Genomic DNA, 12,663 nt, shown 5'->3' with positions numbered 1-12,663 from the left:
AAAAAAAAAGTTGTTGCAAGGAATGTAACCAACATCTGCTGATCCCATTACTAAGGCACACACACACACACACACACACACACACACACACACACACACACACACACACACACACACACACTGGACTGGATCTGAAGCCTATTATAACAACTAAATAATGTTGCAGCATGTCAAACACAAAGGGGGTTTTCTAATTTAAAACTTGAACCGATCAAGCAAGAGTTATCTAGGCCAATGTGGGGAGAAAAGACCATTTATTTTACTGTTTCATGAAGCACAAATAATAATGATCCAAGTTAGTTCAGATCTTTTGGTAAAATGTTAACATAGAAAAGATAAAAGTCCAGCAAGGGAATCAACCAAATAGCAGCCATCTTAAAAGCTTAGTGAGCCATAAAACAATCAACCAACAGAAGATAATGGCCATCAATCACACAGTTTTATCAGAAATGAAAATGTCACACTTAAAAACACAGAGGTTTACACATTGTATCATACATGTTGGGAAATCAAATTTCTATTCCTGTTGTTTGGACTTTCTGGAAATAGTGTTTTTAGTTTTGCAGAGGAGTTTTAGGGGAAAGGATGAGGATGTAAGCCAGGGAGGGGGAGGATGGTGGTGATGGTATAAAAACCAAAGCAGGGGAGAAACAGACTGCTGGACCCCAAGGCTCTGTGTCTGAGTTGAAGGCAAAGGAGAAAGAAGAGAAGAGAAAAGTGGAAGCCACTGTACCTGAACAGAAGCATCTGCAGCAAAGATTAAAGCATGCAGTGGTTTCTGGTGCTGACCTGTTCAATCTGCTTTGGAGGACACGCCGCCGCACAGAGAGGTGAGAATTATGTTTTGTCCATTGATCAATGAAAGGAAACTTCATTCATCTTTTCTTGGGAAATCAGACTTTAGGCAGAGAGGCCTTGTTACATTCACGTTTCCACTGGCTGCCTATGTATTATGGAAAACTATTATGAAAATATGATGAATTGACAACCATCACCAGTGTTGGGGAAGTTACTTTGGAAGCATAGCTTTGCAAACTATGACTTCACATTGGAAGAAATTGAACTACAGCAAAGTTCCCTAGGGAGAAATCTAGTTTGGTAACACTAACTAAAGCTTCTAAAAAAAGTAGTGCATACTACTTTGTAAAACATGGTCAAATTGACCATGTAAATGTGATATGAATATATATTAATTATGATAAAAATGTAATACAAAAAAATGTCATGTCAGCAAAAACATGCCACTGGGTTTATAAGAAACTACAAAAGTGCCATTTTTATCTTCACAGGTCAAACATGAAATGTAAATAATGTTGTTTAAAAATAACAGATAAATAGAAAGATAACATGGAGTTCACGACTCTACAACACTGACCATTCCTCATACGAATACATTATAGTATATTTTGTGAGACACAGCAAGATCAAAATGTTTAAAATGGATGTGAGGTATAGGACATATCCTGGAATTAGTTTTATATTCCTGTGTTTTAGTTAGTAAACTAGAGTATAAATCAGATTTTGAGTTGTCGAACATTCAAAAAAGTACCATTGTGCCATTGTACTTGCACACAATGAGGAAAAACAATCAAAGTGAGTTTTCTCATTAGCAATTCATATAAATGATTTATTCCAAGTGTATATTTTCTTTCTGATGTGGAATTCTTTCAGTAAACAGAGTTGCAACTAATGGAAGGAACACATTTCCTGTGATTCACGCTCAGGAGATTTGCTGCCCATGGTACGACTCCTCCGGGGGAAGGGGTGATGGTTGAAGTGTTGAAAAGAGGGAAAGGGGGTGATGGGGTCTTAGGGTCAATTACTACAAACAGCATGTTGCTTCAGGATTGACCACATCTACAAATCCCAGAGTGTCTCATCCTGTCAGGAAAGTGTCATCCAGAGAATCTGTGATTTTGTTTTCATAAAACCAGCTAATCTATACTTTTATAGTATGAACTATGAATGTATCAAACAGTAATGTGAAATGTGAAAGGCTTTGCTCCAACGGAGACTTATCACCCAATCAGCAACTCACTGTGGCTTTCGAAGCTTTGTAGCGAGCTTCATGACCCACAACTTTACTGTTTTGGTTCCCTATCATGCTCTCATCCTGCTATTTGCAGCTGTTGTTGGACAACACACTCTATATTGTAGAACACCTGTTCAGTACCAAACTGCAAAGAGACACGGAGACAATTTCTCTCAAATACAATTTCAAATAAAGATCGTAGGATTGTAACAATGACTTTAAAATTGATTGAACCCTCCAGGAGGTCAGTTGAGTTTATGAGATGCTCCTTTCTTATGGATGGCCGGATTTTAATGGGTCCCAAATAATGAAGTCACCACTCAAATATCACCAAATACTGTGAACAAATCACAATTTTTAGGTTCAGCATCTATCTAGTTATGCCTTAAACCGTTTTGTGCAACTTACTGTTTTTACATGATCCCTTATTGTCTACTATCAAAGATGGACAAAGAAAGTGTTGCTTTTTGAGTTCACATAAATGCCTAGCGAATCAAATGGACCAAATGATATAGAGCTACTCAAGAGTCAGGTAACTTGGTGCAAATTTGACTTTAGGTCCTTTTTTTTGTATTATGTAATTTATGTTGTGCTAAAAGTTAACGACACAAGCGGTGTCTGTTAAACCAGTCACTCCTCCCAATAGACACTCACTTTACTCTTTAGTGAGCATCAACTTTATAGGTTGGACACTTATTTATCAGTTGCTCAGTGGTCATTTTCACAGCCATTACTTATTACACAATTTAATTTTGTCCATTATCACTCCCCATTTTCCATTTATATTTGCTATTTTGGAGGGCATAATAGTTATACATTAAATAGTGCTGTCATGATCTTCATAAAATCATCTGGACGTTAACCAAAGGTTTGAATTCAGTTGAACAGCTACAGTCAAATGTGCCATCAATTTTTTCAAAATAACTGTTATCTGTGACATGTAGCAGCACAAAGAGAGAGGAATCAAATAGTCAATAGTGACGCAACAATTCAGTTAGCTCAGTTATCTGAGTGTATTCAAATGAGTAACTGTCTTTGAACTTTCCATTTCAAGGAAGATGGCGTTTCATTTCTTCGTTCAAATGTTACAAAAGCATTACAAAAAAATCTGTTTAGCATTCCTGTGTGGTTGGACATTTGACAAATGTTTGAAACACGTTGTAGAAACAAAAAGAGCATGCACGCTTGAAAAGAAAATCTTGTATCACTTCATGTCTGGAAAAACATTTTTACATCTGCAATGAAAACAATCCTATGCTCCAGTGAATGCGTGGGCAGTGGATACAAATGAGTCCTGTGGTGGCCGCGGAACATCAGGAATTAGACTTTGGGCATTTGACAGGCAGTGGATCATGTTGTACTGGAGAACATGTGTGTTGTTCTTCAAGCTTTCTTTCTGTCTTTCTTATTCAGGCCACATTACCTCATGATTCAGGACATCTCTCTTGAGTTCTTCTTGAATGGGTTTTTAGCCTTGTTGTTAAAAACAGTCACACCATTCGGCTGTTGATGCTAACATAACTTAATATCTTAATGGAAAAAAAGACAGCAGAACTGAATTTTAAAAGTCGGACTTTCAGCATTTTATGGAGTCCACGGCTAATACATTGTGTATAAGTGTTTTGGTTCACTAGGAGGGTAAATCAGTTGTTTTTGTACACCAGTGGGTGTGTTGTCTATGTCTTGAAATGGTTTGTAATGTTTTCTTTTCTTTTCAGATGGAGAAATTATCAGTAATATTAAAATGACGAACATCGCACTGGCTGAGATTAAGGAGCTTCTGAAACAGCAGGTAACCACCGAGAGTGCTGATGATCTATATTTCGACTGTTCAATGTATGACCTTATGTATTGTATGTTTTCAGATTAGAGAGGAGACTGAAAAATACAGTAGGTATATAAATTTAAAATATGAAGAGATTAATTTGGATGATAGGGATTATTAGGATTTACTATTTACTCAACCAATACATTTTATTTCAAAAATGATTGCTCATGCCTCAGAATTCATGTTTCTTTAGGTAAATATCCTAAAATTAAATTAATGTAACTCATTTGTCAGAAAACATTTGCGTAATAAGAGCAGGCATCTGTTTAATTAAGCTGGGCACATGACTACAGTCAGTTTAATAGGGTCAAAGAAAACAAAAAAAGAAAGTTTATCAATTGATGTGTTGTATTTTCCAGATAAAAGAAATGGTATTCCTGAAGAACACAGTGATGGAGTGTGAAGCCTGTGGTAAGTGAACCAGCCCAACAAATATCGGAATCAGTGCTGTACTTACACAATTTTGTTTACAACTTTTAATATTCTATTTTTCTTTTATTTAAATTCAATTTAAAGCTTTGGCTGTTGTCGAGATGCTTGTATGCTGATGGTTACAGCTGATTCACTGTTGTTATCTGTTCCTTAACTTTTCAAGATACAACACCTGGATAACAAACACAAGAAAAGTTTTTCGAAAAAGTGGAATAACATTAACATAGTATGAGATGATATATGTAAAACAAGCAGAACAAACTAGATAGGATATAGGATAATTGAACCTTCTCTCTCCTCAGGCATGGCAGGAAATCAGCGTCGTCCCTCCTGCGTCCCCAATCCTTGCCACCCAGGGGTGAAGTGCTTGGAGACACCTCAGGGTATAAAGTGTGGACCATGTCCCAAGGGCATGGAGGGCAACGGTACCCACTGCACTGATGTGGACGAGGTACACAGCAATATGATATTATAGGTTACAATATAAGAAAACACGACACACGAGCAACTGTGACTGTTGCAAAGCTGAATGTTGATTTTACTTACTGCCTGTTTAGTCCTCTTTTGAGAGCTGTACGGGTGCATACAAAACTCTCCTTTTATGTTTCATTATTGCTGCTTTCATTCTTATTGGTTCATATTGGTTCATACAGAGTAGTTTGGTGACCTCAAGTGGGAACACCTGTGCGTGTGAATAGGATCTTTAATATCAAAATCAATTTACATTTTCCTTCACAAACTCCCACATGTTGAGCTAAAGCTTCAAACAAATGTTGAACATAATCACGTATGTAATATGTGTCTTTGTTGTCGGCAGTGCACTGTGAAGCCTTGTCACATGGGTGTGCGCTGCATAAACACCTCCCCTGGTTTCCGCTGTGGTTCCTGTCCCGCTGGATACACCGGCCCCCAGGTCCAGGGCGTCGGTCTCGCCTACGCCATGGCAAACAAACAGGTCGGCTTCAGTGAACAGATAACACATAGAAAACAACACATTATTACAGGTTTGAAAAAAGACAGTAAAGTGTCAAGATGTTGAATTAATAACACTTAAAAAAACTTCAACATGTTTGTCTTTGTTTCCTTTCTACATTCATCAGCAACACCTCCTCACTCTCTTCTGTACATACAGTACATGTCACATCAGACATGTCACTGGTCTGTTTCAGCACCACCCTATACAAACCTCCTCTATGCACGTCTGTCTTCACTCAGCAGCACTTAATACCCCCCTCCCCACCCATCTCTTATTCTGCTCTTCTCTTAATGCGCAAACCCATTCAAGTTACTGGATGCTCTTTCTGTTTCTATCAAGGTGTGCAAAGACATCAATGAGTGTGAAGGCACCACCACCAATGGAGGCTGTGTGGTCAACTCTGTCTGTATAAACACCCCTGTGAGTACAAACCATAGGAATTTACAATCAATCACTGACTCTCAAGTTAAAGGCAAATCTGCTGCTCATACTGTATATCATCTTATTTGTTGAAATTCCGTCAACACTCGTCTGAGACAGTAGAAAAATCTCATTGTGATAGAGACATTCAGTGAACTCTGGGTTAATAAAACGCATGTAAATTCCAATAATGTGCTTAGTTTCTTCCTCCCACTATCACAAGAATACTAATGCAGGAACACACTAATGCTCCTCTTAATCTGGGATATATTAGTTCTGTTTAATTCTATGTGTGATCAGGGCTCGTTCAGGTGTGGTCCCTGTAAACCGGGCTATGTCGGGGATCAGCGACGTGGCTGTAAGCCGGAGAGAGCCTGTGGAAATGGTCAACCCAACCCCTGCCATGCCAGCGCTGAGTGCATCATCCATCAAGGGGGTACAATCGAGTGCCAGGTCAGTAAATCAAACGTTCTATTATCTCTTTTCTAATCTATCATAGAACTCAGTTTCATCCTGAACAGAACATAAAAGGTTATCCAATACTTATAGTGTGGAGTTGGATGGGCTGGCAACGGTTACCTCTGCGGGCCTGACATTGACATCGATGGTGTCCCAGATGAGAAACTACCCTGTCCTGAGAAGAACTGTAACAAGGTGTGTCCCCTTCTCTACGTCCATTAGAAACCTTTGGAATTGAGAGACATGCACTCAAGCACAAGTCATTAGCACAAATGATTACAATTAAGTCGTCTCCAAAAAATAACATATTCACGGGTGTTATTTTTGTAGATCTGTATGTTATGATTATGTGTATATTTAGAGAGTTAACTTTTGTTGACACTTAGTCACAATGGTACTGACTCACAAGGTTTGGGGTTTGAATTGCATCAGAAACAACAGAACAAACCAACTCCTTTTTCCGCTTTGGCAGTTCTTGAATTGAAGCTTCTTCACGGTAGTAGAACTTGATCCACCATGCTGTATAGTAAAAGTGTTATTAACTTAATTCAAATGAGTTTCAGTTTCCCCTCTTGTAGTCTACTTTAATAAAGTGCTTTTCCTTTTCAGGATAATTGTCTCACTGTGCCCAACTCTGGTCAAGAAGATGCCGACGCTGATGGAATTGGAGACGCCTGTGATGAGGATGCAGATGGAGACGGGATCTTAAACACACAGGTTCATGCATAAAAGACAGGAATAGGATATAAAAATCTATTAATAAGGCGATACAAATGTATTAAAAGCCTTCAGACATCAATGCTTTTCGTGGCACTGAGACTAAAACAGCTTATTTATTTATTTGGACAGGATAACTGCGTGTTGGTGCCTAATGTGAACCAGAAGAACATTGATGAGGACGACTATGGTGATGCCTGCGACAACTGTCGTGCTGTTAAAAACAACGACCAAAAAGACACAGATGTGGACAAATTCGGTGATGAGTGTGATGAAGACATTGATGGGGATGGTTAGTATTGCACATGTTTGTTAATACATTATGTATTGATGGTCTGAACAGATTTTGAAATGGATTTGAATGATCTTAAATCTGCAAATTGTAATTCATTGTATCTATATATGAAAACACTATTATAAGAGAGGCATGTACTGAGTCAGAGTTTCAGGACAAGGGAAAGGAGACTACTATAAATGACTTTCACATTCACTGATTCCCTCTTAAATCTCAGGAATCCTCAATCACCTGGATAACTGCAAACGGGTTCCCAACGCTGACCAGATAGATCGTGATGGAGACAAAGTGGGAGATGCCTGCGACAGCTGTCCTTATATTCCAAACCCTGAGCAGGTCAGAAATATGTTTTTTAATTAAGCTACGAACATGAATGAGAGGATTTAGATGTTAAAGGTGAAGTACGCAGTTTATTTATGTTAATATAAGTGTTAAATCGCATTTTATTCATACAGTGATCACTTACATAATGTGCGCGTTTCATAAAGCCGATCTCTCAGTCAGCTGCTCTGCATGTAATCTGGCAAATAAACTTATTAGAGGATCCCGAAATTTTTATCCAATCACAAGAGAGAACGCTACAAACCGACACCCGTCTCACTCATGGTCTCACTGCCGGTGCACGCCAGAGCAACAGATGGGTGAATGTTTATGCGCCTACAATGGCGGAGCAGGTAAAAATCCTTCCCAATGTCTGTTTTGATGGTTTTTATAATGTTTTATCACACTTATGGATCTGAGATGATGCTAGATAACTCGCTGCTTGAAGACCGCAGTGCAATAATGTGGTGACGTAGGGACGAGTGAGGGGACTGCTAACTGCAGTAACTGACAGGAAGTTAGCTAAACTGACCATTCCGCTTACTGAACCTTTAATTATAGTAAAAACACTCACAATATGTTGATCGTGGTGATATTCCACCTACAATAAATGTAAATATTTTCTCATTATCGACTTGGAAAAGTTTTTGAAATTAATTTGATTTGTCAGTTTGGTGAGCAGAAAGTACAAACCGGTTAAACTCCTCAAGCAGAAAGCAGAAAAATGACTATGGGGAACTAATAGGCTATGCCAAGTAAAGTGAGAAATTTAAAAATACCTTAAAGAGGACCTATGATACTTTTCGACTTTTATGACCTATAAACGTTGTTATAATGATTTATAGTCATGTTTAACCATACTAGAGTATCAAATAATTACGTACATGCATTTCGACGTATTCCCTGCTGACTGTCTGGGGTGGCTATGCAGAGCACTAAATACTATGGCAGCCGGTCGAGCCGAACTCGTTCAAATTTCCGGATTGTTCCTGTCACGCTTGGGTCGTTTCTGTCATGTTTCCATGTATGGTAATGCTGCCGCTCAGGCAAGCTCCGGCTGCATGCCCCCACCTTCCTGAAAATTTCCCGCCGCTGGAAGGAAGGTAACCAATCACAACGGAGTGGGGTTTGCAGCAGGGGGGGAGGGGCGGAGAAGAGGGGCAGTGTAACTGCTGTGCTCGCTAGGGTAAGAGGAAGAGTGTCCCGAAAATCTACATAGTTTTTTGTTTAACAAGAAATTAAGACCAGAAAAGTAGTATTAAAGGATCTCTTTAAAGCCCCTAAAAACTTCAATTACAGACCTTTCAAATATAGAAAATATAACGCCATCATGAATTGATACCCAACAATCAAATATTCTTGATTTTATTATAGCTTTTAATAACTGGCCAAACAACTGACATCACCTTTTCCAATTGAGCTTCATCCAAACATAAATACAGAAATCTCTGTTATGATTTTGTTGAGAACCCCATCATCATCAATAACCAAACCTACACGCATTAGTTTAGTCTTTAAAGTCCTCGTGATAGTTTTATCTCAGTGTAATTTTGAAATGGTGATTTCATGTGTGCCATATAGTGATGTGATATGTATATATACTGTATATTGTTATTGTATTCTGTGTTGACCTGCCCAGGGACTGCAGATGGAAATGAGCAAACTGCTATAATCTGGTACAATGCATCTTTTCTCTGTGAGATTAATGTTATTTTGGTCCCTGACAAATAAACTAATAAAAAAATAAATAAAAAAAATAAGCAAATTGGAATTAGTTTTGGGGCCTTTAAGACCCTGCATCAATAAAATGTAATATTAAGAACATTGGCCAAGGACATCTGCATTGTTCAGTTTCATACTGACAATAAATAATTTAATTTTTCTCAGACTGACATGGACAATGACTTGATCGGAGACCCCTGTGACACCAACAAGGACAGGTATCGTTTCACCTCATCAATCACCATAATAATAACCATTCATTTTTAATGATCTGTGTAGAGATCAAGAGTGTTGTGGAGACCAAAATCTGCATGCGCCACTAAAAGTCTGTCTTGTCCAGTGACGGTGACGGTCATCAAGACTCTCGGGACAACTGTCCAGCCGTCATCAACAGCTCCCAGCTGGACACCGACAAGGACGGCATGGGAGATGAGTGCGATGATGACGACGATAATGACGGAATCCCAGACCTGCTGCCACCTGGTCCTGATAACTGCCGTCTGATTCCCAACCCGCTGCAGGAGGACTCCAATGGTTGGTGGTGCCCATTGCTTATTCAACCAGAAACTAACTTCATTTTCTTACATCTAATAAACGACAAATTAATGATCTTCTCAGGTGATGGTGTGGGTAATGTATGCGAGTTGGATTTCGACAATGACAACATTGTCGACAGCATCGACGCTTGTCCAGAGAATGCTGAGGTAACCCTCACCGACTTCCGGGAGTACCAGACCGTTGTTTTAGATCCGGAGGGAGACGCACAGATCGACCCCAACTGGGTGGTGCTGAACCAGGTTAGGTGTTGGGTCCCAAAATAGTAAAAATCTTCTTGGTATGATTGAATTTCTCTGAAATCCATTCTTTCTTTATCCAGGGAAGAGAGATTGTCCAGACTATGAACAGTGATCCTGGCTTGGCTGTTGGTAAGAGCATTGTATCTTCTCTTTAAAGGAATAGTTTGATATTTTGTGAAACTGGTATTAGCTCCCATGCTGAATAATTACGATCCCATTAAGTAAGTTGCGTACACCTCCACAAAATCTCAGTGAAATAGGTGCTGGATACCAAAAAGACACTTCTGTGTGTCTCTACCAGGTTACACTGCTTTCAGTGGTGTGGATTTTGAAGGGACATTTCATGTGAACACGGTAACGGACGACGACTATGCAGGATTTATCTTCGGGTACCAGGACAGCTCCAGTTTCTATGTGGTGATGTGGAAGCAGGTGGAACAGATCTACTGGCAGGCAAACCCGTTTAGAGCGGTGGCAGAACCTGGCATCCAACTGAAGGTAGGTAGTCTGTCAGCTGTTACTGGACACACAGAAGCTGTTGAAGAAACTTTTTATAAGACCGTTTAAGCAGCATGACTTTGTCCTTTTAACTACTTATTTCCGGCCCTCTAACAGTCTGGTCGAATGGACATTTTTGGTTCAATTCGGAAATATGTCGGACTATTGAGAAGTCGGAATAATGCCTTAATGCCTTATTTAAGAGTGGTTCTGAATACCTAGTCTGTCAGACTGTTCATTTCTTCCAGAATAATCACATTAATTTTAACGCCACCCTGAAAAAATGATACCTGAATTTCCATGACATGCTAACTGATCAAGTGTGATCAAAGGATATAAAAGGTCCAGAAACTCAGACCTCTTGTCGTTTGCAATTTGAAAAAAGGCTGTCAAGTCCAACACAGGACCAGGTGAAAACCTGAGAAACGCCCTGTGGCACACTGGGGACACGAGTGATCAGGTCAAACTCCTTTGGAAAGATTCTCGCAATGTTGGCTGGAAGGACAAGACGTCATACCGCTGGTTCCTCCAACACCGGCCCGCAGATGGATACATCAGGTACTGACTGAGATTGATAAAATACTCTGATTCATTTGCTGGAAATTCAATAATTTGTATGACCCTTTGTCACGTTTAGCCTAGCTTAGCACAAAGAATGGACCTACCTTTACCGAAGAGAAACAACACACACAAGCTGCCCATACATTGTCTTGTTTACAAACAAACATGCAAATCATGAAACTATTGGTTACTGTTTTTTTTTCTGTTGCCGTGCAGAGCTCGTTTCTATGAGGGCACTCAGATGGTGGCGGACACAGGCGTCATCATAGATGGTACAATGAGAGGAGGTCGACTCGGAGTTTTCTGCTTCTCCCAGGAGAACATCATCTGGGCCAACCTGCGCTATCGCTGCAACGGTGAGTCTTGGAATTTCACGAGTCATTCGCCAGAAGAAGCTCTTCCTTCCTTCAACAACAATTTAATTTTTTTTGCATTTGTAAATAATCCTATTCTCAGTCTCTTCTTATAACTAAATTCACCTAAACAAATTAACAATGATCAATGAACAAAAGGTTAAGTTATTCGAAAGCTACGTCTTTGAACATACTGTAGCCATATTTGAAATCATAAATAAATAAAATTGCATTGTTCAATTTGATACATATGGGTGTGTAAACTCATTCTGTACTCTTGTGGCCAAATATCAAAACAGAATAAATATATGAGTGCAGTAAGAAGTTCTGCTCCATGTTGAGGGGTTTACATTTGGCTACTCAAAGTGGTTTCACTTCCTGATGTTTTTGTTTCCAGACACTATTCCGGAGGACTTTGACAGAGCCCAGCAGGTTCGGCTGGCGGTCTGATGACAACAAATGAGCCAATTCTGGGAAACTCTTTCCAATGCACAACTGAGATCAGAAATAAAATCATTATACATGTTTGAAATCAAACATTTAAACTGATCGAATAAGCTTTGAATTCCTGACAGAAGGGAACTTTTAATGATAACAGGAATTATTTTGATTGTTTAGTTGTTATTGTGCTACAAAATATTGTCCACTGTATATTTACATATCTTTTAGTTTTTATACTTTTTAGAGAAAAACTATTGCAGAGATCTAACCGTCACTTTATGAATAAATGTAGATTTTGGTAGATTCTGTGCAGTATTTATACTAAATGTGATTGTTATTGTAATTATTGGATTGTGCATATTAAAAAACACTGATTGTAGTCTGCAATCAATAATATAACATTAGCTCTTCACCAATGATGAAAAGTTTCATTTCAAAGGCAGCCTTGAATTGCAAACATGTCAGATGAATCAAGTGCAGGGAATTTTATTCTAAACTTGTCAATTGTTATTGATAATGCAAAGAAATTACTGGGAAAATATTTGTTATATATTTTTTTTGTCATGTAAAGCTTCTTTAAATATGTTGAAAAGTGCATTATGAATAAATGTAAAAATGGTGAAGGCCTATCATAAAATAGCTACACCTCAAAAAAGGCCAAACACTAAGTAACAGACGTGACTTTTTCAAACCCAACAGCTTTTAGTGGAAATCAACATTCTGAACATTTCACAAGCATGCACATATCCAAAATAATCTTTAAAATTTTGCATTTGGAAATACAGATTACAAAATAGAAACGATAGCAAAG

The 12,663-nt window shown here is 38.7% G+C and overlaps 1 protein-coding gene across 1 annotated transcript; it reads left to right on the top strand.

Annotated features, from left to right (window-relative positions):
• Positions 1-766: 766 nt before the first annotated feature.
• On the top strand, positions 767-11,861 carry comp (cartilage oligomeric matrix protein; the record flags this gene model as incomplete). Its single annotated transcript, XM_080032216.1, has 18 exons — positions 767-830; positions 3,751-3,824; positions 4,220-4,271; positions 4,595-4,743; positions 5,110-5,247; positions 5,608-5,688; positions 5,989-6,141; positions 6,238-6,342; positions 6,757-6,864; positions 6,997-7,156; positions 7,377-7,495; positions 9,368-9,420; positions 9,543-9,999; positions 10,080-10,128; positions 10,301-10,497; positions 10,883-11,055; positions 11,275-11,414; positions 11,809-11,861. The coding sequence occupies 18 exons, from the start codon at positions 767-769 to the stop codon at positions 11,859-11,861; spliced, it is 2,325 nt and encodes a 774-aa protein (XP_079888342.1).
• Positions 11,862-12,663: the final 802 nt, after the last annotated feature.

The sequence above is a fragment of the Ammodytes marinus genome (assembly GCF_949987685.1).
Source record: "Ammodytes marinus genome assembly, chromosome: 8".
Taxonomy (NCBI): Eukaryota; Metazoa; Chordata; class Actinopteri; order Uranoscopiformes; family Ammodytidae; genus Ammodytes; species Ammodytes marinus.
This window is presented reverse-complemented; position numbering and strand designations above follow the sequence as displayed.